Raw genomic sequence first — 25,873 nt, 5'->3', positions numbered from 1 at the left:
GGGGGAAGAATGGCTACAAGCCGCAGCACTCAGGATCCGAAATGCACGGCAGATCTAGGAGCCCAGTACGTCACTCGGATGCCCGAATATGCCAAAAAGCACCAAGGGTGAGCGGGGGAAATGAATGACAACGGGCTGGGTTTTTCTTTTGGGGGGTGGGGGGTTCATATGTCAAGGGTGAGACCTGCCAATACTGGTACAGCAACCCGTGGTTATTGATTACATTGCAACCTACCGCTGAGTACCAATGAATGAAAGATTAAAGGGAATTTGGTAAAGTGACTTTTAAGAAGGAAAGTGACACTGCTAATGAAAGTACCTTAATTTTGCTAATTAGATCTTACTGAAACTCTTGAGATGGAATCTCAGTTGGCATTTTCTCTGTTCATGCTCAGCTTTTTCCTGTTTCACTTTTTGTTTTTTGTTTTTAAAAATAAGAGGTTGCTTTAGTTTTGTACACACTTGTAAGCTACAGTTGTGTTTCATCATTTGTGAAGCTTTGGTGTCTGTATGACTGTGTTGACGCATCCTAAGTGGCTCATGTAGGTCTTTTGTCACAAATCTTGCACATTCTTAGTATATGAAAGAGCAATTGCAAATCTTTGTTAACATAAGGATACAGTGAAAGTTGAAATTTTCCCCCCATCAAGTTTAGTCTTCTGTTTCAGAGAGCAGGTAGTGTAAGGTTGCCAAGTTCTCAACCAGCTAATGCACCTATGCCTTTAGTGTGAGTAGCAGACAGTTTTAGCTTGCAGCCCTACCTATCTCCATTCTGTGAAAAGCTTCACCTGTTAATTTTTTGACATCAAAGTCCTGTGAAAGATTTAAGAGTTTGGCAGCCTATTTTTGCCTGATCAGTTGGCATGTCTGTATTGATCCAGTGCCTATGGAAGCTCACAAGTAGTATTTGTTGGAAGAGGACTGTTCTACTTACGACTGACTACAGGCTTGAAGCAGTCCTCGGCAAATTGTCCTCCATGCATCCGGTAGGCTTACCTCGTGATGCTGCTCTGCCAATCAGTGCCTGTTGGCGACCATTTTACTGGCCTCGAACAATGCTATATCAAGTGCTTCAAGGTATTGTGGGAAACTTAAAATGGTGGCTCAAAGCAACCCGGCACATGGCAAGGGAGGCCCTAGACAGGTATTTCCCTTCACATATGGCACAACCCTGATCTAAATCACTTGCTTTTTAAAAAGAAAGTGCCATTTGTAGCTTTGAACATGGATCTCTGATGTAATTGACAGGTTTGGGCCCTATTTGTTCTGTTTCTCTGTATGTAGTGGGTAGTAGCTGCTGCCAGACATGTAACCAGGAAGCCAGTACTACATCTCATGCTAGTGAACTCTTCACGTTCACAAAACCATACCATTAAAAAAAATACAAACATTCAAGATCATAGAATCATAGAATCATAGAATCACAGAGTTGGAAGAGACCACAAGGGCCATCGAGTCCAACCCCCTGCCAAGCAGGAAACACCATCAGAGCACTCCTGACATATGGTTGTCAAGCCTCTGCTTAAAGACCTCCAAAGAAAGAGACTCCACCACACTCCTTGGCAGCAAATTCCACTGTCGAACAGCTCTTACTGTCAGGAAGTTCTTCCTAATGTTTAGGTGGAATCTTCTTTCTTGTAGTTTGGAACCATTGCTCCGTGTCTGCTTCTCTGGAGCAGCAGAGATCAGCTAACTGTTACAGAAATATGCCTTCTTAGTTGCCTGCATAAACCTGACAGAATATGGAAGTTTTCAGCATGTTTTTTGAAGTTGAAAGAGAAGACACCTGCTGAATCTCTGTTGGCAGAGTCATTACACAGGACTATTTTGTGGAAACATAGCAAAGTCTTTATGGCCTGAGGCATGCATCATTTCCTTTTCATGTTCTCCCATGTCACGTTGTTTATCCTTGTGTTTTCCTTCGGACATGACAGTGTGGTAAGAACATGGGTAGCTTCAACAAGAATTTGAGTAGCTTCCATTCTTGGTAAGCTTGATAGGTGTGATGATAAATTTGTGATGATGAGCAACTGTATAGTCATCTTTCACTAGGAAGAGAGAGGGAGTTGGGCACATGGACACCTGCTTCCAGCTTGTAGATTGCTGCTTTATCTTGAGAGGCGGGGCAGGAGGGCTTGCTTCTCCCAACCAGAACATAAGGCAAGGATGGGGAAATGTGGCCTGGACTCCCAACTCCCATCATTCCTGCCTGATGTGAACTGAGGTCCAACAACATCTGGAGGGCACAGACGGCCCACCACTGATGCCTTGGGTGAGCTGTGCAGTCCCCTTACACCTGCTGTTTCCTTCCCATGGAAACTAGGAGTATGTTATTTGAACTGGGATGAAAAGAGTCTGTGCTAGAATGAAATAAATTTAATCCAGATCCTTTGATCAAGGAAAGCCAGAATCTGTGACTTGTGTAATCAGGAGAATTTTTATTTTTATTTATTATTTACTTACTCAGTGGGTTATAAAAATCTCTCCCAGGGTACAATTGCCCTCCCAAGGCTGTGCTCAAGATTTTACAATAGAACAATAACAATAGGAGTACCCAATAATGTAGTCATCCAAATTAAGACCACATTGCATTCCCTTTAAACTGGGTGTGTAGCAATTAATTCATCACAGAAGAGAATAAAGACCTGACTAAAATAAACATATTTTGCAGTTTGCTTTTTTTTCTTTCTTACTTTAATCATTTCTACTGCAGTTTCAGATATTTTTCAGCATTTGCCTTGGTTTTACTAGTTGCAAGAGGATACTGGCACTAACAGACCTTTGCCTTCTGAGGTTTCAGCAGGCAGCATTCGTGCACTTTCAGGCCTTTTTTGGGCCGCTGATTCCTGTCTCCATGCCTGCATTCTGTGCATATCCAGAGGGCCAAAAGTTCCTCAGGCCTGATGTATTGTCAAGCAAAGTGGCCTAGTACCAGATGTTCTTGAAGTTCCAGCATCCCTGACCACTGGCAGTGCTGACTGGGGTTTGGTAGTTGGGGTTTTACCTCCACTGTTGAAGAAAATATGCCTCTGAATGCCAGTTGCTTGGAATCACAAATGGGGAGAGTGCTGTTATTCCCAACTTCTGTGAACCTATGGCTTCCCATAGGTTGACAACTGTCTTACATTCTTACATAGCATCTTTAGGGCAGCAGATTAGCTTCATACACACACACACACACACACACACACACATATAAACTGGTCAATCAGATCTTAAAATTAGGGCTGTGAAATCAGTTCTTGGTAATTTATCTTAAGTAGCAATATCTTTCTGGTGAATGCAAAGGCCATTGCTGCGCATGTGGATATTTTTCCTTTTGATTTTAATGGTTGTGGATTTGATCACTCAACTTTACGTTGGGTATTTCAAACAGAAGCATCCTTTTGGGGATATAGTTAATACAGTAGCTATAGACAATTTGACATCAATTTGTTTATGCTTTTGTTTTGCTTGTTTTCAGCTTCTATGAAGATCTGCTGACTCACGGAGTGCTGCGGCCATTGACTGCCCCTGTAGAAGGAATGCAGATGAAGGAAGGGGCGGAGAATTTTGTAACACCAGAGGGAATTTCATCAATTGTGAAGCACTATTTAAAGGAGTCAGGTATAGACCTTGAAACAATGATCCTAAATATATTCTTGTGGAAGCATGCCCCACATTTAAAAGTGAATCTTTCGGTGCAATCCTACACATGTTTAATAGGAAGGAAGCTCCATTGAGACGAATGCAGTTTGCTTTCAGGCCATTGTGTATAGAATTGCATTCTTGGTGTGTTTATAAAATCACATTTGGCAGGTGACATCTTACTATGGATAAACCCTATAGTCTATTTTTATTTGTTACTATAAATTCATGCTTCTCTCTCTCCACACCCACACATATACTAATGAATGGTGGAACAGAAATAGAACTACTGGATTTGGCCTGTCTATGCATTATTGTACTTAACTTAGTTAAAATATTTATCTCTCTCTCTGCGTCCTATGCTCAGTTCAGCAAATTATTGTGTGCATGGTGGCAAAGCAGTTTCTGGCCTTTTTCATTTGGGTTTCGAACCTGGTTATGATGATAAAACGGCTCCAGAGAAGCTGCAAGGTTCTTCACTCGTAATTAAAACTGCATCATCCACTGTTAATAAAAGCAAACTGCAGAAAAGTGAAACATCTGCTGCAGCACTTAAATATCCAGCCAAAGTGACCTCACCTCCCCATTGCTGTTTGCATAACGAAGGTCTTGCAGCCCATTCTAAAAGCCATCGGGGATGTGCTACTTTGCCTTCCTGACTACCACTCCAAGCAGGTGAGCAAGATCTGGCTGGCTCTCTTAACCAAACAGGTGTCAGTTATGAAGACAGATTTGTTTCTTGGAGGATAGCTGCTTTCCTTACCACAGGCCTGAGATTAACTAATGAAAACCAAAGAAAAAGCTGTTGAACCTCTTCAAGTTGGGTTCCATCCAGCTGGAAGAAACAGAGCCCCAAATTCTTTCCATTCTCTTACATACCTACCCTACTCTACTATTGCTTGTTTCAGTGTCCCAGACTTACACTTTGACTCTCATAGTCCACCCTCTGTGTACAGTAGTTCATGTCAGAGGAGAAAACCAGAAAGTTAATATATCACTTGCATTAGCTGGTGTGGCAGGGCAGACAGAAGGACAAGCTAGCAAGTGAAATCCGGCCAGGAAGGTGCTGGGAGAGAAAAGAATATTTGCAGATTGGTTTTTCTTTCTGTCTCTTCACAGAGCAGAGAAGAACAGGTCCATTGTGATTTAAGGTGGGATTAAAGCCAAGAACCTATGGCATATTTAGCTGCCTTATTCTCAGCTGCTAGAGGAAAACCATGTGAAAATAAGGTCAATTAGTTGCAGTGGAGTTGCTTCAATGTGACAAAAAGAAAGATACAAACAAATCAATACAATTTAAAAACAACAGTTATAAATGAAAGAGAACAATGAACAGCTACATAAAATACCACGTGAAACTTAAAGACCTTAGAAAATGTAAAGGTCTTTGTCACCGAAAAGGCATTTGCAACATATGTGTCTACTCAAAGGTAAGCCTTGTTGGGTTCAATAGCTCTTAATCATAGGGAAGTGTGTAAAATATTTCAGGCACCGTCCCATATTCAGGAGAAAGTCCTGTTGAACGGAGCTTGCCTCTCAGTAGATATGCAAAGGAAGGCGCTGCGAGAATTCCCAAATTGAGGTTCCACAATGGAGAACCTTCCCCTCTCCACTGTCACAGCCCAGCTCATCTAAGATGGCCGAAAAACCCAGAGGAGGGCCTCACTTGCCAACCTGGTGCTGTAGTTTTAGACTACAACTCCTGTCAGCTGCAGCAGGGACTGGAACTGATGAAAGTTGTTGTCCAAAACATCTAGAGGTCACAAATTTGGAAAATGCTGCTCTGATCTACTGCACAAGCAGACTTGAGACAGACCAGGCACCAATGAAGATGGGAAAGGAGTGGAGTCGCATGTTCTGCCTAACTGGGTCCGGTCAAAACCTGCGCAGCTGTGTTCTTAAGAGGATGAAGTTGCTGGACAGCCTTCAAAGGTATCTGTGAGTAAAGTGTGTAGCATCAGCCTTGATGTGACTAAAGCACGGTTGATGTTTGTTCGTTAATTGGTTCAGATATCTCTTAGGTTCTCTCTTTCTTTCGAAGCAGGTGCTGATGTCTTCTATAACCACCACGTCACACAAATCTGCCTCAGAGATGAGAAGTGGGAGGTTTGCGTCAGCACAGGCTCCTCGGACCAGTTTGACATGGTTATTCTCACAATGCCTGTCCCACAGATTCTTCAGCTTCAGGGAGACATTGTGAACAGTAAGGTTCCTCGTTTAGTTTAGTTTTACATACTTGTTTGTTTACTTGCTTGCTATATTTATATCGTTCGCTTCTCACAAGGAGTTTAAAGAAGTATACGTGGTTCTCTCCCCTACCCCCTATTTTATCCTCAAAAAACAACCCTGCAAGGTAGGTGTGGCTGAGAGAGAGTGGCTCAAGGTCTTCCAGCAAGTGTCATGGCTGACAGGATTTGCAGCCAGGGCTTCCATGCTGGCTGGCTGTCAGTTCATACTGGCGTTGTGAAGACCACAATGTTCAGTTATTAATGTAATTTATATGCGCTTTTATGTAGTGTAGTATATATGGAAACGTATACCTGAACTTTGCAGACGTTATCGGAGACATGCCTCCATGCCTCCCTCTGCCCCAGCCATTTTATGTTTGGCATGTGGCGATTGGAGAGATGAGATGCCATGATTGAAAAGGGAATCTATGGAATAATATCCCTAGGGAGGCTCTGCTGGCACTGTCTTTGATGCCGTTTCTGCACCGGGCAAAGATCTGTGTATTTGTTACGCATTCTGGCATGTTCTGTAAGCTCATTTGGGTCAGGTTTTGTCTGTTCTGCCGAAGTGTTTCGTTTTGATGCAGATTCCACCTTGGAATGGTTTTGTATTTCAGCCACCCGGAGAGGTTCGTTGCTTTTGTTTTTTACGTGTGGCATACAAATTCTCTAAATAAATCCGTAATTACTTTGTCCATTACATCTAGGACAACTGAAGGCATAATTGTTATTAAGGTGCCAGGGCTGTGCTACTTTAGACTACAGGTACGGAAAGGGACATCTCAGGTGATAGATAAATAAATAAACAAAACATCCCAGCCCATAGAAAGCTAGGTATAGGAGTTACTAAGCATTCTCACCTAGTTCTAGCCACAGTTGCAGGGGAAATTGTAAGGTTTTTCCTTTAAAAAATTATAATAATAAATCAGAATTTCTTCTTTTTAATAATTTTTATTAAATTCTCCATTTTAACAATCCAATCAAATCACATTAAGTATTCCAAATTATACAAATACATATCATATAGTCCAAATATTCTGCCAAATTATAAATTTTTGTTGGGGCTTCCCATGCTTCAAGTTCAGTGGGGCTCTAATCATCTTATGTTTCTACTGCCTTGAGTTTCTAATAGTTCCTTCTTTAAATCTTCCTGTTGTTATCCTTCCTTCTTTCGAATAAATCAGAATTTCACCATGCCCAGTAGAAAGATTCTTGGACCTGTTTGCTTGTGCTTTGGCAGTTTTAATCCTCACTAAAGGAATGCTGGGCATGCAAATTCCATCCACTTTTCAAAATGAAAAAAATACAGATTATTGTTTATTTCCCAACAGCAAATTGAGGGGTGGAGGATGAAACCTCCCCACCACCAAAGAAACTTTGCCTTGGACCCTAAAACTGAGTTAAACAGCCTTCAAAACCCTTCAGATTGAGGCATGCTGTTTTCTGAAGCTCTGAATGGGGTCTGGACCTAATCTTGGGGGCAGTGCATAATTTGGTTTATCTTATCTGTTTACCAGGTCTCATAACAAAGGAAATAATAGTGTGATAACTGGAAATACTGAGAGATGTGCAGTGATTTCTGTGGTTGCTTCTGTCGCTTAGAACTGAGGAATTGGCATTTCCACATTACTCATCTATGTTAATTTTATTTTTGTTTCTCATTGTTGCTTTAATACCTTTCCTCTTGTGGATGTGATTCTGCAATTGAAGACTATTTCACAGGACACAGAATCTTGAGCAGGCTGCAGCCTAATATTTATCCTGATCAGTTCGAACACATTCAAATGAATAGGCTCCTTTAATGGGAAGACAAAAGCTGCTCCCTTATTTATAAGTTTAAGCTTATTTTTACTTGACATTTACCTTTAGCAATTTCACCCTACATGTGCAAATATTTTAATTATTAAGATGTTTTTTCTCAAAATGAGTCGGTGATTTAAAAACAAAAAAATTGCTGTCAGTCAATGGCTATTGCCACTTCCATGGAATGGGGTGGGGGGAGAGATTTCGGAAACACAAATTCCTAAACATTCAGTTTCAGAATGCAAAAGCCTGCAAGCTAAAACTTAAAAACCAGGAGCAGCATAAGTTTATCAAATTGAATCCCCACTGTGACACTTAACTGCCAGAATTAAGCTTCAAAAGAACCAATATTTTGACATGTTTCAAGTCTAGCACTTCCTTGCATTGGATTTATCGGGCGGGAGAAATGTTTGGCACTTGAAGGGTTACCATTTAATGAACCTGGAAGTGTTTCGCATGTTGCTCTGGAACCAGTCTTGCAGGGGATGAGGCAATCCTGTTCTAAGCTGCAGTATTTTAAAGAGGCAGTGGATGGCAGCATTTTAATGGCCTTTGAAATGGCTAGATCAAAATGCCTTTAAAAATCGGAAGGTAGGTTCAGTTTAGCTGTGAATAAACGCCAGCTATTATTTCAAGCTCAACTTCGGCCTCTAAATCAGTGTTTTCTGCAATTAAAACATTTGTGCTGACTTCATAAGGTTTATTTAAAATTTGAAGGGGGGAAATGTAATAAATAATAGGAAGTTCCTAATCCACACATGTGTAGGGAAGTGAGATTTTAATTATCCATCACATTAACAGTGCAGTCCCAAGCATGGAAGTAACAGCCTCTGAGTTCAATGGGATTTACTCCCAGGTAAGTGTGTAAAGCAAGGGAAGCGAGTGTAAGGTTCCCCAGATGTTGTTAGACTGCAACTCCCATCAGCCCAAGCCAAACTGATAAAATGTCAGGGATGACGAGGCTAGCAGCATTGTGTATAGGATTGCACTCTCGGCCACTACACATGATGAAGCATGTCCAGACTCGCCCTTGATGACTTGCAGCTCCAGCACAGCCTCGAGGTTGAGGGGATGCCTGGTGATTAAAATATGAAAGCCCCATATTTGGTGTTAGATCCTTGGCAGCTCATTCCCACATGCAGGTCACCACTTAACATGCCTAATTTGTGTGTAAACTGCAAAATTGTGTGTAAACAAGTGCTAAGAGAGCATTTTACAGATTTTCAGGTGGATTTCAGGAGAGTGGGAATTATTTTCAATTTCAATAAATAAACCCCCACCCCAACATTCCCCTGTAGTAACATGAAGGCTTTCCTGAACTGGGAATGCAAGGGTGTCCCAACAGAAGTAATCACAAGGTGGGTCCATTCCTTAATTTTTGGGGGGCATTCATTGTGCTCCATAGGCAGTCCCTAAATTTAAGCTTGCATCCTTGCCTAGCTCCTCTTTCCCCAAAATTTCCCATTAAAATAACACTTTTTTTAGCCCTTGGTAGCTTTTGGGGGGTTTTGGTTGGCATGTTCTGTTAAAATTCAATAAGAGGTGAACTGCAAAGCAATAAAGATTTGTCATCAATTATTATTTTTAGTAGTAGTTGTAGTAGTAATAGTAGTAGTAGTAGTATTATACCACCCTATACCCACAGGTCTCAGGGCTGTTCACAGGATAAAATCACAATATAAAAACACAGAATACATAATCAAAATAAAAACAAGAACAACCCAATAACACCCCCAGAAAAAAATACATTTTAAAAGGGCATTGAACGTCAGTCAACCAAAGGCCTAGTTAAAGAGGATCATTTTTACCTGGTGCCTAAAGGTGTATACTGAAGGTGTCAGGTGAACTTCTCTGGGGAGAGCATTCCCCAACAGGTAGCCACTGCAGAAGAGCCCCGTTCTCGTGTTGCCACCCTCCGGGCCTCTCAAGGAGGAGGCACACGAAGAAGGGCCTCAGAAGATGATCTCAGGGACTGGGTAGGTTCATATGGGAAGAGGCGGTCCTTGAGGTATTGCACTCCTGAGTTGTTTAAATATACTTTTATTCAGAGTAGACTCATTGAAATTAGCAAACCAGAGTTAATTATAGCCATTCATTTCAATGGGTCTTCTCTGACAACTCAAAGCCTTTTTGTATACAGGCAGATGTCTGTGTTATACTGTCAGTGAGTGAGTGAATGAATAAATGTCTTTGTGTCTTCATTCCATAAAACTCTACCTTTCCATTTTCAAGGCTTCTTCCCTCTTTCCCCCCCTCTCCTCATCTTCTATCCAAATCCGTGTCAAAATATTCCAAGTTCTGTACGCCAACACTTATCATCGGAATTTGTTTTTGAAACAGAGGAGACCCACCTCATGCCTTATTTGAACAATGTTATTTGGACTGGAGAATTTGGGGTGCTAAAGCAAAAAATAAATCAATCTAGATCTCTCCTTGGTGAAGTTTCCATTGCTCGCTCGCTTTGCATTAATGAAAATGCCAATGGGCATGATAATTCACATTTGTTCTCTGATGCCTTTTAGAGCAATTCCCCATGGCTTTGTTCCATAAAGTTACACAACACAATTGTTCCATAGCACAGTCAGTTACTTGTAGAATCTTCAGTCAATTATTTTCCCTTTCCATTTTAATGTATGGCTGAGGGTGAAGTGGAGCAGTCAAGCTGTCGTCTTCACTGAGGAAAAGGGCAGAGGCTGAGGCTGGCTAATCAAGAGGAATAAGCAAGTGTCTTCTGTTTCACTCTGCAGCTTGCAGTTGTCCCAGTCGGCTATATAAGGATGCTGCAGAGTGGATCATCTTTTTTCTGATCGAGATGTTTGGGACTGCAACTTGCATTGGCCATGCTGGCTGGGCAAGGCTGTCTCCTATCCATGTATACCCTCTTTCAGCTAACACTGCTATCAGAGTTCCCTGATAATAGTGTTAGCTGAAAGACAATAGTACCATACCACCAACACTTCAGATGTGTGAAGTGATTATATTGACTACTTGCGGTTGTATGCATGCATGTATTCCCTCCATTCAACAGTTTTTTTCCTGTTTGTGTTTTTTTGTTTTAAACAATATTTTTATTCAAGTTTTTCACAATACAATAACAGCTACAAAAAAAATACAAACAGAACAAGTAAAACATGGAGTCGTCTCCTAAAGGATTTTCAGCCCCTATTACCCACAAATAGCCCCTCCCAGCTCTCACCTGGCACCCCTGTTTTTTCCTCCTAACATCTCACCCTGGGAGACCGACATTCCCCTGTCTCGCATCCAGGGTCCTCCACAGTCCTTGGAACTTAGCAAGTGCCCCAAACATAGGACTCCAAAGGAAAAAAAGAAACAAGAATGTTTCTTTTCCTTTTGTCTTTCTTTCTTTACTCTCATTCGGCAGTTTGGTTTGTGTGACTGTCCCCTTTCAGCTGGGTATGGTGCCACACACATGAGCTTCCTTTTCATCCCTGCCTGTTCATCAAGAGTTAGCTTGAGACAAGCGCAAGACTGCTGTAAGCTGTATTAAAACAGAAGCATGGAAAGCTGATATCTAGCATACCATCTGCTTTCTGTGAAAACCATGTTGTCACAAACTAGTGGGGGTTTGGGTGTAGCTGGGGGAAGAAAATCATTCTGAAAGAGCCAGGATTTTTGAGTGCCCTGATAGGGAGGAAGCATAACATAATTGTAAATATTTGTATTTTATTTTTTAAAAATGTATATGATGTTTAATTGTTTCAACGATTGTTTTTTCTATGTTTTTAGCAATTCTTGTTTTTATCTGTAAGCGCTTCTTGTTTTTATCTGTGGCGCTTTGTCCTGGATCTTAGGCAAGTCAATCAAAAAATCACTTTTTTTGGAATTTTGGAGTTTTCCTTAAAAAAGCTCAACAGTTTTGGGGATTTCCTGAGGGGGGAAAGCTCAACCACCTTTGGGGTGTCCTGGTTTTTACTTTTTGAAATATGGCAGCCCTATTTAAATAATGATAATAATAGATTCTAATATTTATGCTTGCCAATGCAGTAGACCAGACTACAAGAGAAAGAGAAAGTAATGTGTGGAATATGTCTTAAAACCTTTTACTAGGTGAGAGCCAAACTGTACCCAAACTGTAAAATACTACCTACTTCCTTAGGAATTTGCTCCTATATACGTATGTGCTTCACTTGGGAACCTGGGTAGTATCCTTAATAGAGGGCAAGGCTAGGCCAGGACTGAGGAAACCCAGGTTAAAAAACCTCATATTTGAGGTTCACTGGGTGGCCACATACTGTCTAGCCCACAAACAGGTTGTATGAGGGGAAGAAAATGGAGGGGCGCTGCTTCTCCTCAGAGAAATGATGGGATGTACTGTACATGTAGTTCAATCACAAAAATGCTAATCTCCATATACAGCAAGATAAGATTATTCCTCACTTCCTTCATACCTCAACAAGCATTCAATTAACTTGAGTTTAGTAGGTAGGTAGATAGAAACTTTATTTTCATTAGCCACAAGTCGTAGCGATAAAGGAAAATATACTGGGGATAGAGCTAAATAGTTGGCTATACAAAATACATTCTGGAGGTTTACATCAAAACAAATGGCAGAATTGATACATGATCCTTTAAAGGTAAAGGTAAAGGTACCCCTGCCGGTACGGGCCAGTTGTGTCCGACTCTGGGGTTGCGTGCTCATCTCGCTTAAGAGGCCGGGAGCCAGCGCTGTCCGAAGGCACTTCCGGGTCACGTGGCCAGCGTGACGAAGCTGCTCTGGCGAGCCAGCACCAGCGCAGTACACGGAAACGCCATTTACCTTCCTGCTATATTTATACTTGCACTTAAGAGTGCTTTCGAACTGCTAGGTGGGCAGGAGCTGGGACCGAACAACGGGAGCTCACCCCGCCGCAGGGATTCGAACCGCCGACCATACGATTGGCAAGTCCTAGGCACTGAGGTTTTACCCACAGCGCCACCTGCGTCCCATGTACATGATCCTTTAGCCACAGAGAAAACATGTTGAGCCAATAGGCTTTCATTTGATTAAAAAAAGAAAAGAAAAAAAGCTGAGCAATGTTAGAAAATTAATCATATAATAGATCTTATTCTGATTGCCCCTGCTAAATATTTGCAGTTTTTGCATGCAATTAACTTGAGTTTAGTGTGTGTGTCTTTTTGTGTGATTGTGTGTGTAACAGCCTATATAACATGTCTTGCTTCATCGTGGGAATTCCAAAAGGTGTCAGGCTGGCCTGCACAACCAAATGTAGCCCAAATGTATTGTAGCCTGCCAAGTCCTTAACTCCTGTTTTTGCAGGCCCAGGCAGGCAGTAAAAACAGGAGATTTATTAAGCTTCTAGTAGGCTGAATCCAGCTTTTGGGGTCACAAATTGTACACGTCTGATATTGTGCAGGCATAATTTCTTATTGTTGTCATGTTCTAGCACCCCACACTTAGCTTGAGAGGGCTTCACTCAGCCAAAATTGTTTAATAAAAAGGTGCTAATGGAGCCAAAAGATAAACATTCCCATGCTTTTATAACACTGGTGATTTGCTTATTCCAAGCCCTTATCAACCCAGTGAAGTTTCTGTAGCAATATCTGTATAACATTTGCCTTTCTGGAAACATCACACCATTTTCCATACTGCCATGATATGAGGAAGTATGTCTTTAAAAGAAGTAAGCTTTTTGTTGTTGTTTAGGTTGCTTTTTTTATAGAGTTATTTTCTGCTGACTAGCAGGCAGCTAGAGATTTGCACAGCTTCATAATTGTCCTGGGAATGTCAGAATCCAGCTTCTAATGTGAAGCCAGTTTTGTCTTTCAGCTCTGCATGCGTTTTCTTTCTTTTTAAAAAAGGAAACACTGAGCCCTCATTTCTTTTGGGGGGGGGGGATAAGGCGGTTGGCTTGCGACATGAAAGTCGAGTCTGTTTTAAGATCTATCATCATCAGTTCATTTGCATTCCACTTTTCCACAGTGATGCTCAAAACGGCTCATTACATACCAAATGAGCAATAATAAATGTAACAATTCATTAAGAACAGACAGAAATAATGGCAAAAAATGCAAAAAATAAATAAATCCATACAGAAGCAATACAAATAAGCTAACCTAATTTAAACGGAAGAGAGAATATTATCCAACAAGGAAATAAAATGGTAGCATTCAAACTGTAGCAGGCGGTGGGGGTGAGTCTTTATTCCCATAGGACATTCCACAGAAGCTCACCACAGTTAATTTGCATATTTTGTATGGTAGCCTTATCTCCTAGTTCTGAGATCTCTCTCAATCATTTCCTCATCTCTCATCTGCAGGTGTAAAGATTGCCAGTCCTTCTTAAAAGCTCACCTGCCCTCACAGTTCAGAAACTGCCGATGAATGGATGTCTTTCTTACATACAAGCCATTGGTGTTCCACAGAGACACTGAAAGGCTGTCAGATAACATCACATATTTAAGCACATAAGATTACTGTCATAATATATGTACTATATAGTTTATATGTGCTAAACTTTATGATAAAATGGATTAGTAACACTGAACATTGATTCACATAGATAAACCTATCTAGTGAATCAACATTTAAGGTTACTAATGAATGTACTGTGTCTATTTTAACTTATTTTAATGGAACACAGGAGGAACAGTCGTGGGAAATTATGAATCATAATAGTATCCAGAAACATTTAGGATGACTGAAATTAAGAGCAGAAATTATCAAACATCTGCACAATTCAAACAAACAAACAAACCTTTTCCTAATGAATCACCTAATACTTAAACAGGTAGACCACTAAAATAGCTTTTCCTTTGTTGTCATTTTGGCAAACTTACCAGTTACATTGGCAAAGAAGAAGAGTTGCCTCACAAGCTTACTTCCTGCAGAGAGCATAATAAGGTGGTTAAAGCATGTGGTAGATCTTAACAAGATGCAGACCTTTAATAGTTTCAGTTTACTAAAGGTATGCTTGTCTGTGCAGCCCATGCTGGAATTTAACAGAGGTTGTCACACTGTACTGAGTCTTTATTCATTGCTGACTGTGTCCTTGCAACAACGTGGGTACATAGATTAGTTAATTGTGTGTGCAGCGAATCCAACAGGGATAGGCTGCAGCATGGTAAAGCTTCTTCGAGTGGGTGTTGGGGCCCAGTCCTCCTCTTTCTTGTTGCTTGTTCCAACTTAAGTCTTCAGCCAAGGAAGCACTACATCATGCTGCCAAGCCTACATGTGTTCCTGATCACATGAAACACATGCACTCATGTGCAACATTACTGCAGAGGCATGATATTTTTAGATCTTGGGCCCAGAGTCTCCATGAGGATGTTGCTCTGCATGTCAGTTGCCATGGGGAATTAGCACCATACCACTCAGTCTCAATTTGGATTAAATCAGCGTGGGTTTAGTTGCAGAACACCAAAACGATATCGGAGAGGGAAAGAGCTGTGTAGTTAATACCACCAAAATGGTTAGAGATCATAAAATGGTTACTTGGGAGTAGAATGTATGCGTAAGCACCAGCATGCCTGGACTAATGGCTTACAGTTGCTGCTTTGCTTCTGTGATAGGGATAGATTGGGAAAGAGAGACTTAGTTTGCCTACTTGGTGTTAAAGCAACCCTAAGGCCCAGGGGCCGGATCCAGCCCAATCGCCTTCTCAATCCAGCCCGCGAACGGTCCGGGAATCAACGTGTTTTCACATGATTAGAATGTGTCCTTTTATTTAAAAGGCATCTCTGGGTTATTTGTGGGACATAGGAATTCATTCTTGTGGGGTTTTTTTCCCCAAAATATAGTCTGGGCCCCCACAAGGTCTGAGGGACAGTGGACTGGCCCCATGCTAAAAAAGTTTGCTGACCCCTGCTTTAACAGAAGCAGGGTGGGATGCTAGAGATTTGGTAGGCTGAAATGGAAGCTGAAAATTCAGTAGTGAAAACTAATCGAATGGAGGAGGTTTGGCTCCCATTAGAACAGAAAGGACAGGGGAAACTGAGAAATGGGGGTGGTTAGGGGGGACCAGGAAGTGGAGTGCTGTTACTTGTTGCAAGAAGAGGAGACTGAGTAGAATCAAGTTTCCCAAATTCCCCAGTGACCCAAGAGTTTAAGACCATGATCGTATGTCAAGGTTCCTAGAGAGTCTACGCCCAAGTTCCTGGATGTCATCCACAGGTAGATATACCTCCTTAGGTTGCCTTTAGTCTTGTATTTAATAGATAACTTGTGTTTCTTAGAACCCTCCCCAGATTATTGAAATACTGGGAAATGACCTTTAAGGAAAACGCATAGCTTTGTGTCCCACCCTTAAAGGTCCTGACTAACCAAACAGGGAAGGTAATGGAGTGAACGAGGCAAAAAACGGACTTGGCTGGGGTTGTAGCATCCTCCACACTTCCCTTGGGGTGACTGGAGCAACCCAGGAAGGCTGAAAGGTTTTGCTGCCTGAGGGGAAGGTCTACCCAAGCAAAAAGTGTCTGGGGGACAGGACGGTTTCCAAATGATAGGTGGGTATGCAGAACTCTGGAGGCTGTGTACTTCAAGGGGTCAAGGGTGGGCTTTAGAATACCTGCTCAGTGCATGGCCTTCTTTTGTGGTCCGTAACCGCTGCACTGAAGGTCCAAGGTAAAAAGCCAGATGGGGCAGTTTTCCCCACTCCCTACCTCTGCACCCATGGCGGAACGTACAGCTGAATATGGTTTGGGGGAAAGTGTACATCACAATACCATGTCTAAAGCATTATGTATTTTAGAACCAGCAATAAGGACAGAGAAACACAGCTAGGATATTATTAGATGGAAGTACACAATCATATTTTCCATAATTGGTTAGCTAATTATTGGATGGGAGACAAAAGCTCTGTTACAACAACAGTTCTTGTGTACCATGTAGCTACTGCATTCACAACTTTGCCTTATAATTTCTGAGTAATATAGAGGCATCTGAAAAAGATGTTGGCAGTTTTGACACTGTAACAAATCAAAACTGTTCAGTTTTGGTCTTTTCATTCTCGGACAAGGCACACGTGTTCCATAAATTACGAAAATAATTTCTGAATTTCTTTCGTAGTATTTGTATGCTTTTATGTCTTCGAAGTCTTCATGGTGATTGATATTCTGGAATTCACTGATATGACAATTCTTACTGTGTTACATTCTGCTCCTTATCAGGCTTTCGTTGTTGGCAGCATTTTTCTAAATAAAAATTCCCCCTAGAAATCAAGCTCCTGGGGACAATTCCCACAACCATTTTGGTGGACTGGTTTCAATCTAATGTTTCATCTTTTTATCAGCCTATGTGGAATGTGGGCTTTTTGTGAAGTGAGCATCTGAGCGTTCCCCTGTGGCCCAAGATCTAAATTCAGCACACCACTCTAAATGCCATAAAAAAGGCTGCAGATTTTGTAATGGTGCAGTAGATTGGGATTAGTGCAACATTAGGTGCTTGAGAAATAGAATTAACCATGAAGATCTGGCCCCAGTTCAAGGAACCCAAAGCTCATCTATAGTGTTGTTTAATGTGAATAGTAAGCTTGTACCCTCTCCTACTTTCTCATATGCTCTATTTTTCAGAGTATCCTTAGTATGAAAAAATCCAGAGGGGGTACGTGTGGGAAGGCAGTGATTTGGTGGGAAACCTCATATGGATGAGGGAGAATTAATGGAGGCACAGGACGCCTACTGTTTGCATTAAACAGGAAGTATGGATGAGCCCTGAACTGATTGCTTCTCCATACCCACAAACATTCAGTACAAGATGACCAAAACAGCTTGCTGTGATGGCCTGTGAACCTGCTCTGTTCCTCCTTGGTGCACTAACCCAGAGGTGCCCTGAGCATACTTTCGGATGTGGAAATTCAGTGTTGTTTGTCCTGGCTTCTCGTGCATCGTAGAACAGTAAAGGCAGGGGGATTATTCAGGCAGAGTTCTTGCAGCACGTATCTGTGTGCCATTCTTAGCAGTTATTAAGAATAAGCGCTGGCTATTGCAGTTATATAATGTGAGTGGCTGCAGCTTGGGTCAGTTCATCTTGAGCTGAATCAGGGCACATGTGGAGACAATCTGGGCAATTCTCTTCTGGTGCCTTGAGACGGAGGGGAACTGCGACAACATAGCCGCTCTCCGAGTCCTCTGAACTTGTCGCTCTTTAACGAAGGGATGCTTTATAAATATTTGAAATTGGGTAGAAGTGCAGTGGCACGGTATAAGAAAGTGAGCTGTCTTTAGAGAGGGGAAAAATTGGTTGGTTACACAGTGATCAATGCTGACGACCGCGGTACTTGTCAGAAGTCATACTAACCATATTAATAAAAGCACATGGGCTGTTCAGGGGGTGTATATGCCTCCCATCTGTTGAATTTTTAATTTGAATATAAAGTTGTGGAGTTTTTCCATCCATCTTGCATGCAGCCAGTATTTACTCTACCGCATTATTATTACTTTTTCAACATGGAAAAAAGGATGAACATCTTGTTACGCAATGCCAGGAGATAGGGCCCTCAGAAGACCTTTTCACCATCAGAGAGCTTTATCTGATGCCTTGAAGAACTTCCTTCCAAATGAATAAGATTCACCAATTCATGCTAAACTCAGGCAATCTGAGATGAAAATGGACTGTATAATTAATGCTAGCGTGCCACGCTCTGTGTGCTTACCAAGGACGTTGCTAGGAAAATTATTCCATTATTTAGCATTATAAACCAATTCCTCCAAACCACCTCAGCTGCTCATGCATGCAAGCTTTCATTTCCACAGCGTCGTTCTCTTCAGCAAATGCTGTCTCATAAAACACAACAGGAAGGAAGTCTTTCCACAACATAAAATAAAGCTGTGCTTTAATTTCATCTTGTTTTCACATCAAGCATCAGAAATGAACAATCGGAGAATCGCTTCTTTGATTGTTCTTCTGTTATTCAACCGCACCCCCGACTCCCAAATTTATATCTTCTATGCCCAAATTTCCATCCTTGGGAAAAGTTGCAAGAGAGTGAAATGGAAGTAATATGTGGGCAAGAGAAACATTTTACAAACTTAGGTAGAATCCCAGAGCAAATGGCAGAAAGTTGCAGGGTGGATATTATCACTCAAGATTTCTATACTACATGTTAGCATAATTAACAATTGTAGTCCTATAACCGTCTATCTGAAGTCAACGCCCTTTGTGTTGAATGGGCTTTAGGATTGAAACTTGAGGTTACAATTGTATCTCTTTTACCTGGGATCTGTGCATGTTTTTGCAATTCCCCCAAAATATTACTTATTTATTTAAAACAAAAACCTATTTTTCTCTGAAAGCTTGTACAGCGGTACCTTGGTTTAAGAACAGCTTAGTTTATGAACAAATTAGATTAAGAACTCTGCAAACCCAGAAGTAGGTGTTTTGGTTTGTGAACTTTGCCTTGGAAGCAGAACACGTTCCGCTTCCTGTCGAGTGTGTTCCATTTGTAAATTGAATACCCCACTGCTATGGAAAAGCATGCCTTGGTTTAAGAATGCTTTGGTTTAAGAACGGACTTCCGGAATGGATTAAGTTCATAAACCAAGGTACCACTGTACTGTAATGTCTTTTCTTGCTTGAAATACAGGAATATAATTGTTGTAATTTTATAAAATTGCCAAAATTAGATTTTTCTAACACATTCTTCAAACAGATATTTAAAACTCCTTTTCCCAAGTTATATATATATATTTTGCTCAAATTGTTTTCTGCTTCTAATATGTGCCCTACTGTTTCTCTTTTTTATACGTCTTTCGTGTGAGAACTGCATGTGGCATAAAATGTCACAACCTATTAGTTTTATTATTTATGTATTTTTATCAGTAACTTCAAGTTGGGGACCTGGTTTTAAAGGTGCAAAGAGATTATGGAAAGATTGCTTATTTCCAAACATACTTCATAATTTTCAGCCCGGCCATATATGTAAGAAGTTAGATTTGTTCTTTCTTTTTGGTCTCCTGTGAGCTATATCACTCAATGCAATGCATTTTTATTTTCTTCCCGGTTTGTAATACTATTGAAAAATAAATCCATTTTTTAAATTTTATTGCCGCAGGTTAAATTTCTCTGGGACTTGCTTCCCAAATATAATTCTATCATTTCTTGGATAAGTCAGTCTGATGTTAATTTTCCCATTTTAAAACAATTAATGGCTTAGGACCTTGATTCCTGAAAAATAGCTTCACATATATCCCAATCTTGAAATCTGCTTCTCAGTAGGGCCTTCTCCATGGTGGCACCCCAGCTGTGGAATGCCCTTCTCAGAGAGGTGCACCTGGAGTCAAGTTTATGGTCATTTATATATCAAGTGAAGTTGTTTTGTTTTGTTTTTATTCTCTCACAACTTTAGATAATTTCTGGTCTTAGTCTGTTTATAGGCTGTGTATTTTCAGTGATGCTGTAAAACTGGTTTTATTGCTATCTCTGCTGTAATTTTTTTATGATACAATTTGTTGTTTTATGGTATTGTATTTTATATTGTTAGCTGCCCAGAGAACACTGTTATTGAGCAGCCTAAATAAAATCCTTAAATATAATTGTCATCAAGATGCTATACATTTTTTTTTAAAGTCCTATGCATACATTCAGCCAACACACCTTTAAATCATGTTTGGTCCTTCTGTTTGCACCCTTCAAAACAGGTCCCTAAATTGTAGATGTTGAAAATATAATTAGATTAGTGAAGCTGGTACCTTCTGAGGCATCAAAATTACTGTCATTTCTTGTTATGACAAAGGCTAGGTTCAGACTCTCATATCTTGATGTAATAACCAGATATGAACAAGTCTTGTGCCTCCCACAGCCATTTCCTTCCTTCCTTCCTTCCTTTCTGCCATGTCTGAATGGAGGTCATAAATCTCCAATTAACCATAGTTTCCCATTTGGTACAAACTTTGATATTAAACCATGGTTTAAGTTGGTTTAAGGTTCTGACTTGTTCCAAAACTGGTAACCACATAGTATTCAAGTTTTAAAATTATTGAAACCAATGGTTAATTAGCACTGGAAGTATTTAATCATAGCACATGATGAAATGATGAGGGAATAGATATTTCTCACAGGCAAAACTAGTATGTAATATTTTATAATATTTGGGGGTCTCTAAATCACCCCCAGTACTCTGTTGCATTGTTTTTAACTGTATTAGCAGTATCTCGTTGCTCATATAAAGTGATTCATCGCTTACTGAATTAAACATGTGTTGTGGTGTCCTTACTATGATTATTTTAAAAATAGAAACTAACACTTATTTTTTATATCTGTTACTTGTTCCATCTATGGCGTTTATAGTTACATATCTGTCATGCTTTTAATTATCAGTTGATCAAAATTATCATTGACAAGATTTACCGGTATTTATGATCATAGATCATTTTACTCCTAGACTCAGAGGCAGTAATAATGTTTTATTTCCATATGATGAAGACCAGGCATCCCCAACCTTCGGCCCTCCAGATGTTTTGGACTATAATTCCCATCATCCCTGACCACTGGTCCTGTTAACTAGGCATCATGGGTTGGGGATGCCTGATTAAGACTTTCACTAATTTATTACCCCATATCTTTTGAAGTATACTTAGGAGATCAGTTAACTTTCTTGTGTCCCATGGAATCCTATACATATCTATTTGGAAATAAGCCCACTCAATTCAATGGGACTTATTCTCAGATAGTATTTATGGAACTGCAAACTACGGCAACACTTTGAGCACTTATCAAGATCAATTGATGCATAGCCATGCTCAGTTTTTCTGTTCATGTCTTTTTTTCTTTTATGTTGCTTTTCCAAAATGTCTGTTCCTGTAATACTGTGCAACCTTTTTCTTCCCTTTGCATATAATCAGAGGCTGTACTGATTATTATTATATGTGCAAATCTGTTTTCCTTCACTTCCCATTTTTAGATGTGTGCTTAAGCCCCAAGCAGGCTTTTGGTTTCAAAGTGGTCAGCTGCTTTTCTGCTTTGTTTTGTTGTCACTGTCGTGTGTTTTAAGAGTGGTTTAGGTATAATTTGTGTGTATGCATGCGAATTTATATTTTATACTTTTACTGATGGTTGTTGATACACAGCAGAGTGCGGGGAGACGTTGGGATTTGTCAGCTGGTTTGAATACAAAGTTTTTATAGGGAAGTCGAACGAACATCTATTTAATAATAGCAATAAAATGTATTTATTATCCAGTGGAAAATTGAAAATTGGCAACCGTTTGCAGAATCCTTAGGCAAGCTGAAGAAAGCATCTCCCAGGGCAGCAAGTGTTAAAATGAAGGCTTGTGTTAACTTTTCGGAGCCTTAGGTTTTGAAACATTGTGCCCGTACAGCTATTCCCATAGATTTTGCCTCATATATACAAAGACGGGTGGCTGTAGTTTCTTAGGGAATGGAAAGCTGGGAAAGGGGATGAGGTATTGCTGAGTCATAGCTTTTGAAAATTGCAGAGCTATATGCTTTTGTTCTCCAGCTCCAGTTTTAGATGTAAAACTGAAGGGCTTTCCGATATTTGCTTCTCGCTTTTCTTCTGAATTTCACGGAGGAAGTCACTGTACCATTTAACTTGGGCAGCCATGCATCTCATCTGTAAGCTCAATTATATCAGTTCTTCCATTTGGTTTGAAATGATAGTGCTAATTGGCAGCTTTTTCAGGGTTTCCCTAATTTCTCATCTTGCCCCGGCAAGAAGGCATGATTATCTCCAGATGTATTTCCCGCCCCCCCAGGCAAAAGGTAGCAATGTGTTCAAAGTGAAGTGGCAGGATTCTGTATTGTTAAGTACTGCTTTTAAATGTCTCCCACTCAGAATCAACCACTTGTTTGGTTTTAGTTCTTCGTACTAGAGACGAGGCACCGTATATTTCAGCACAAACACTTGCTCCCATTAAAAGTTTTGGTGTTTTGCACAGATATGATTAGATTTATTTTGAATCTTCACAGCGAGCAGGTGAAGAAGAAGAAAATCTGTTTAGGATTTTTGTTACACACACACATGCAAACGCAACACAATAAAAACCAATGTAAAGGCAGGAACAAAGCAAAAACCCAAATAGAATTTGAAAATTTGATGCAGCAATGCTTGGAACACTTTGTGTTTGGGGTTCCTGTTCTGTTCTATTCTATTCTATCTTAATACCTGATTCTTCAGGCCTGTTTTAAAAGGTACTTTTCTAAGTGGCAAAGCGTGTTCTCCTTCACGGAGAGCACATGTTACGGTGGGGGCCGCCAGGACACTCCAAAGTTGGAGGCAGGCTAATTAACCATTGGCCACTGCGATTGGGGCTTCCCTTGTTGTTGGGTTGATTGACAGCCAGAAATGTTAAAACTTCTTGCATGAGGCTAGGGCTTCCTCTTTTCGCCTGTGCATCGGATTGCCCGTCCCTCCCTCCCTAGAATAGGGTTGTTCGCTTTGACCTTGCTGTGCCTGTCATGGGGTCGTCTGCTTTGGGGCAGGGACCCGGTAAGAATTTTGTCCATCTGGCTGATTGGCTGGGGCCATTTGGTTTTTGCCTACTGCATAGCAAATCGTCACAACTTGTAAGGTTCACGGTTAGGCATTGGTTTATGGTTTGGTTGGTTGAGGGGCATGGATTGGCTGTGCCTGCCCCTCTAATGCTGCTGCTGCAAGAGATTCTGTTAAAGGAATCGGAGGCTAACTATTGCTTGTCCACTCTGTCAAGGAGGCTCGGGCCATAGCAATGAGCTCCTGGTTGCATTTGGGGAGGGCTGAGGGCAGGTTCCCTGCTCCGACGCTACCCCCAAGTGTATTCCCCTATTCTGACTTTCGCATTGTGCGGAATGTCAGTCTGTTCCCCATGGTGGGGGCAGATAGTCGCAACCAATGCCTAAGCAACCACTCACAAATTTGTATTTTAATAAAGTTGTGGCCAAAATTATGCCAAAAATCTTAAACAAAAATTCTGTGTGATGCGTGAGTTATTGGGGTGGCCCTGGGGACCTCGACACCCAACATGTTTTGGATGTCCAAATCCACCTGGGGCCAGAGAAGTAGATTTCTATGTGCGTGTCCCTTGCTGAATGGGGATCCACATACACCAGTAGATGCTCTGCTCATTGTTCCCTTACCTGATGCAACAGCCAGAGCCAAAGATATAAAGAAAACAAAGTCCTGAGTATTTTCACCATGGTTTGGCTTCGCATGGGCCCCATCTCCAAACTTCGATGTAATCACTACTTTAAGCCCCTGAAAAATGTCGGGATCTTGTATCTGCTTCTCTGTAGAATCTTTCCCATTTCATGTGAGCAGGTATCAAAGGGCATGAGTTTTCTTTATGCACACACCTCTATGCTTACGTGGCTTATACCATCCAAACAAATAAGACATATTGTACTTAAGTATCCCAAACTTTTGTCAAGATGTTGCTGTCTTTTGTAATTAGTGAGCAGAAGACTGGGAACGGTGCAAAGGAAAGCACACTTTTGCTGTTGTTTCATTCCTTATTACGTTTCATTTCTTTGTAATAAAATGGAGTTTTATGTACAGGTCAGTAGGTTTATGCACAGTGAATTCATAATGGCTTCCCAGATGTTCATATTTAACTAGCAACCATATTCCTGAAAAGAGCAATGCATTCAAAGGTTATCTCCTTGATTAATTACTTCAACTAGTCACTACTTTCAGCTTAGTGATTTTTATAGTCCGCCAGAAAATTTAACCGTATAGTTACCCAGTTTGCAAATTGAGGCAACTGTGCCACATGCTATGGCTAACACAATACATACATGAGTCTTCTTGACATTCGTGCATTGCATGGAGTGTGTCCATCCCATTGAGTTTTTGAATGTGCATCTCCCCTCTTTAAGCCCCAAAAGATGCGTAGAAGAGGGGGGCAATTTGGAGCACGGGTGTGGTGTGCGGGGAAAGGGTTAAACAAACCAATAGTGTGTGTGTTTGGAGGAGCTGGGCCAGTCAGAGTAGATGGGCAGCGTGAGAAGGAGCGGGTGCTTAACTCTTCCCTTGCACCTTGTAGCCCTGCTCAAATTTGATCCCCGTGCACTTTCATTGATTAGTATATACTAATGCCAGCTTTTGGGAAGGTGTTCTCAGAAATATCCTTTTTAACTATCACCACTGGGGCTGGATCTACATTGACCCCTTTAACATTATTTCATCCTAATAGAACAACATTATATATGTCATTTTAAAACTTTTTAAACAGGGCATACTTGTTAATTAAAACGTTTTTTACCTTGGTGGTCCGTTCCCCCCCCCCCCCGTCAAATGTAAGTAATACCCGGCCACATGATTTTCCAACATGCTGATTCTTTCCCTGCTGGTTGCTCTGCTCCACTCTGGGGTCACCTTTAAACCCCCACTCCCCCGCCTCTTGTCTTTTGCTATCTGCCCCTCAAATACCAATGGAGGGAGGTAGGGACATACGAGCAGTGTTTCCCCGATATAGCAGCGTAAAACGATTTAAAAATAAGTGATAAAAAGACAAGTTAATAATGCATTATGAACGTAAAAAGTAGGACGTCGATATTATCAAAACCATCCCTTAACCCTTCCTTAACGTTAAAAACCATGAGTGTAGATCTGCCTTGGGTTGATATCCTCTAGTCCAGTGTTTCTCAACTTTGGGTCTTCAGCAGTTTTTAGACTACAGTTCCCATCATCCCCGACCACTGGTCTTGCTAGCTAGGGATGATGGGAGTTGTAGTCCAACAGCAGCTGGAGACCCAAGGTTGGAAAACACTGCTCTAGTCAGTAATATGCATTATGCTCCTGCTTTTAAAAATACTACCCAATGGGAAGTAGAGCAGGCTGATCAGCAGTGAGGCACAAGAACCAAGCAAACGGTGGGTGCATGTATGAACTTAATAGATTTGTATCCTGCCCTTCAGTCTAAATATTTCCACAAAGACTGGATGGTGGCTTCTCTTTGGGAGGGCACACTTTCCACACAGCATGTTGATGTTTCATCTCAAAGGTCTTTCCCAAACCGGCATAGCTGGGTTTGTAGGATTAATTGCTTTTGAAATCTCCCTAGTCAGTTCCCAGTTCAGAAAAATAGGGCATCTTCATTCAGCATTGTTTCACTGCAAGCCCACCCACAGTGGAACTCTGGCAAAAATGAATATTTTTTATAAAATAAAATAAAATAAAATAAACACCCTTCAGGATGCTGAGCAGAAAGAAGAATAAAATATTTATTTTGGAGATCAGAAGAATGGAAGTTGTCATGGGGCAGAGGAAGCGAGGCATTAGGGAAGCCGTCAACCTCCACTCCAGAGAGGCTTCCTGGTGCCCTC

At 41.0% G+C, this 25,873-nt stretch overlaps 1 protein-coding gene across 2 annotated transcripts in view; it reads left to right on the top strand.

Moving 5' to 3' along the window:
* RNLS (renalase, FAD dependent amine oxidase) overlaps window positions 1-25,873 on the top strand; it is a 98,166-nt gene that overhangs the window by 1,172 nt on the left and 71,121 nt on the right. The window contains exons 2-4 of one of the 2 annotated variants that reach the window (XM_079976474.1): window positions 2-107; window positions 3,464-3,606; window positions 5,672-5,830. In XM_079976474.1, the coding sequence (XP_079832600.1) occupies window positions 2-107; window positions 3,464-3,606; window positions 5,672-5,830 (408 nt within the window). Of the gene's footprint in view, window position 1; window positions 108-3,463; window positions 3,607-5,668; window positions 5,831-25,873 lie in introns of both variants that reach the window. The other variant, XM_079976473.1, reaches the window with a different exon arrangement.

The sequence above is a fragment of the Podarcis cretensis genome (genome assembly GCF_951804945.1).
Source record: "Podarcis cretensis genome assembly, chromosome: 5".
Lineage (NCBI taxonomy): Eukaryota > Metazoa > Chordata > Lepidosauria > Squamata > Lacertidae > Podarcis > Podarcis cretensis.
The sequence above is the reverse complement of the archived record's forward strand: the minus strand, read 5'-3'. Positions and strand labels throughout refer to the sequence as shown.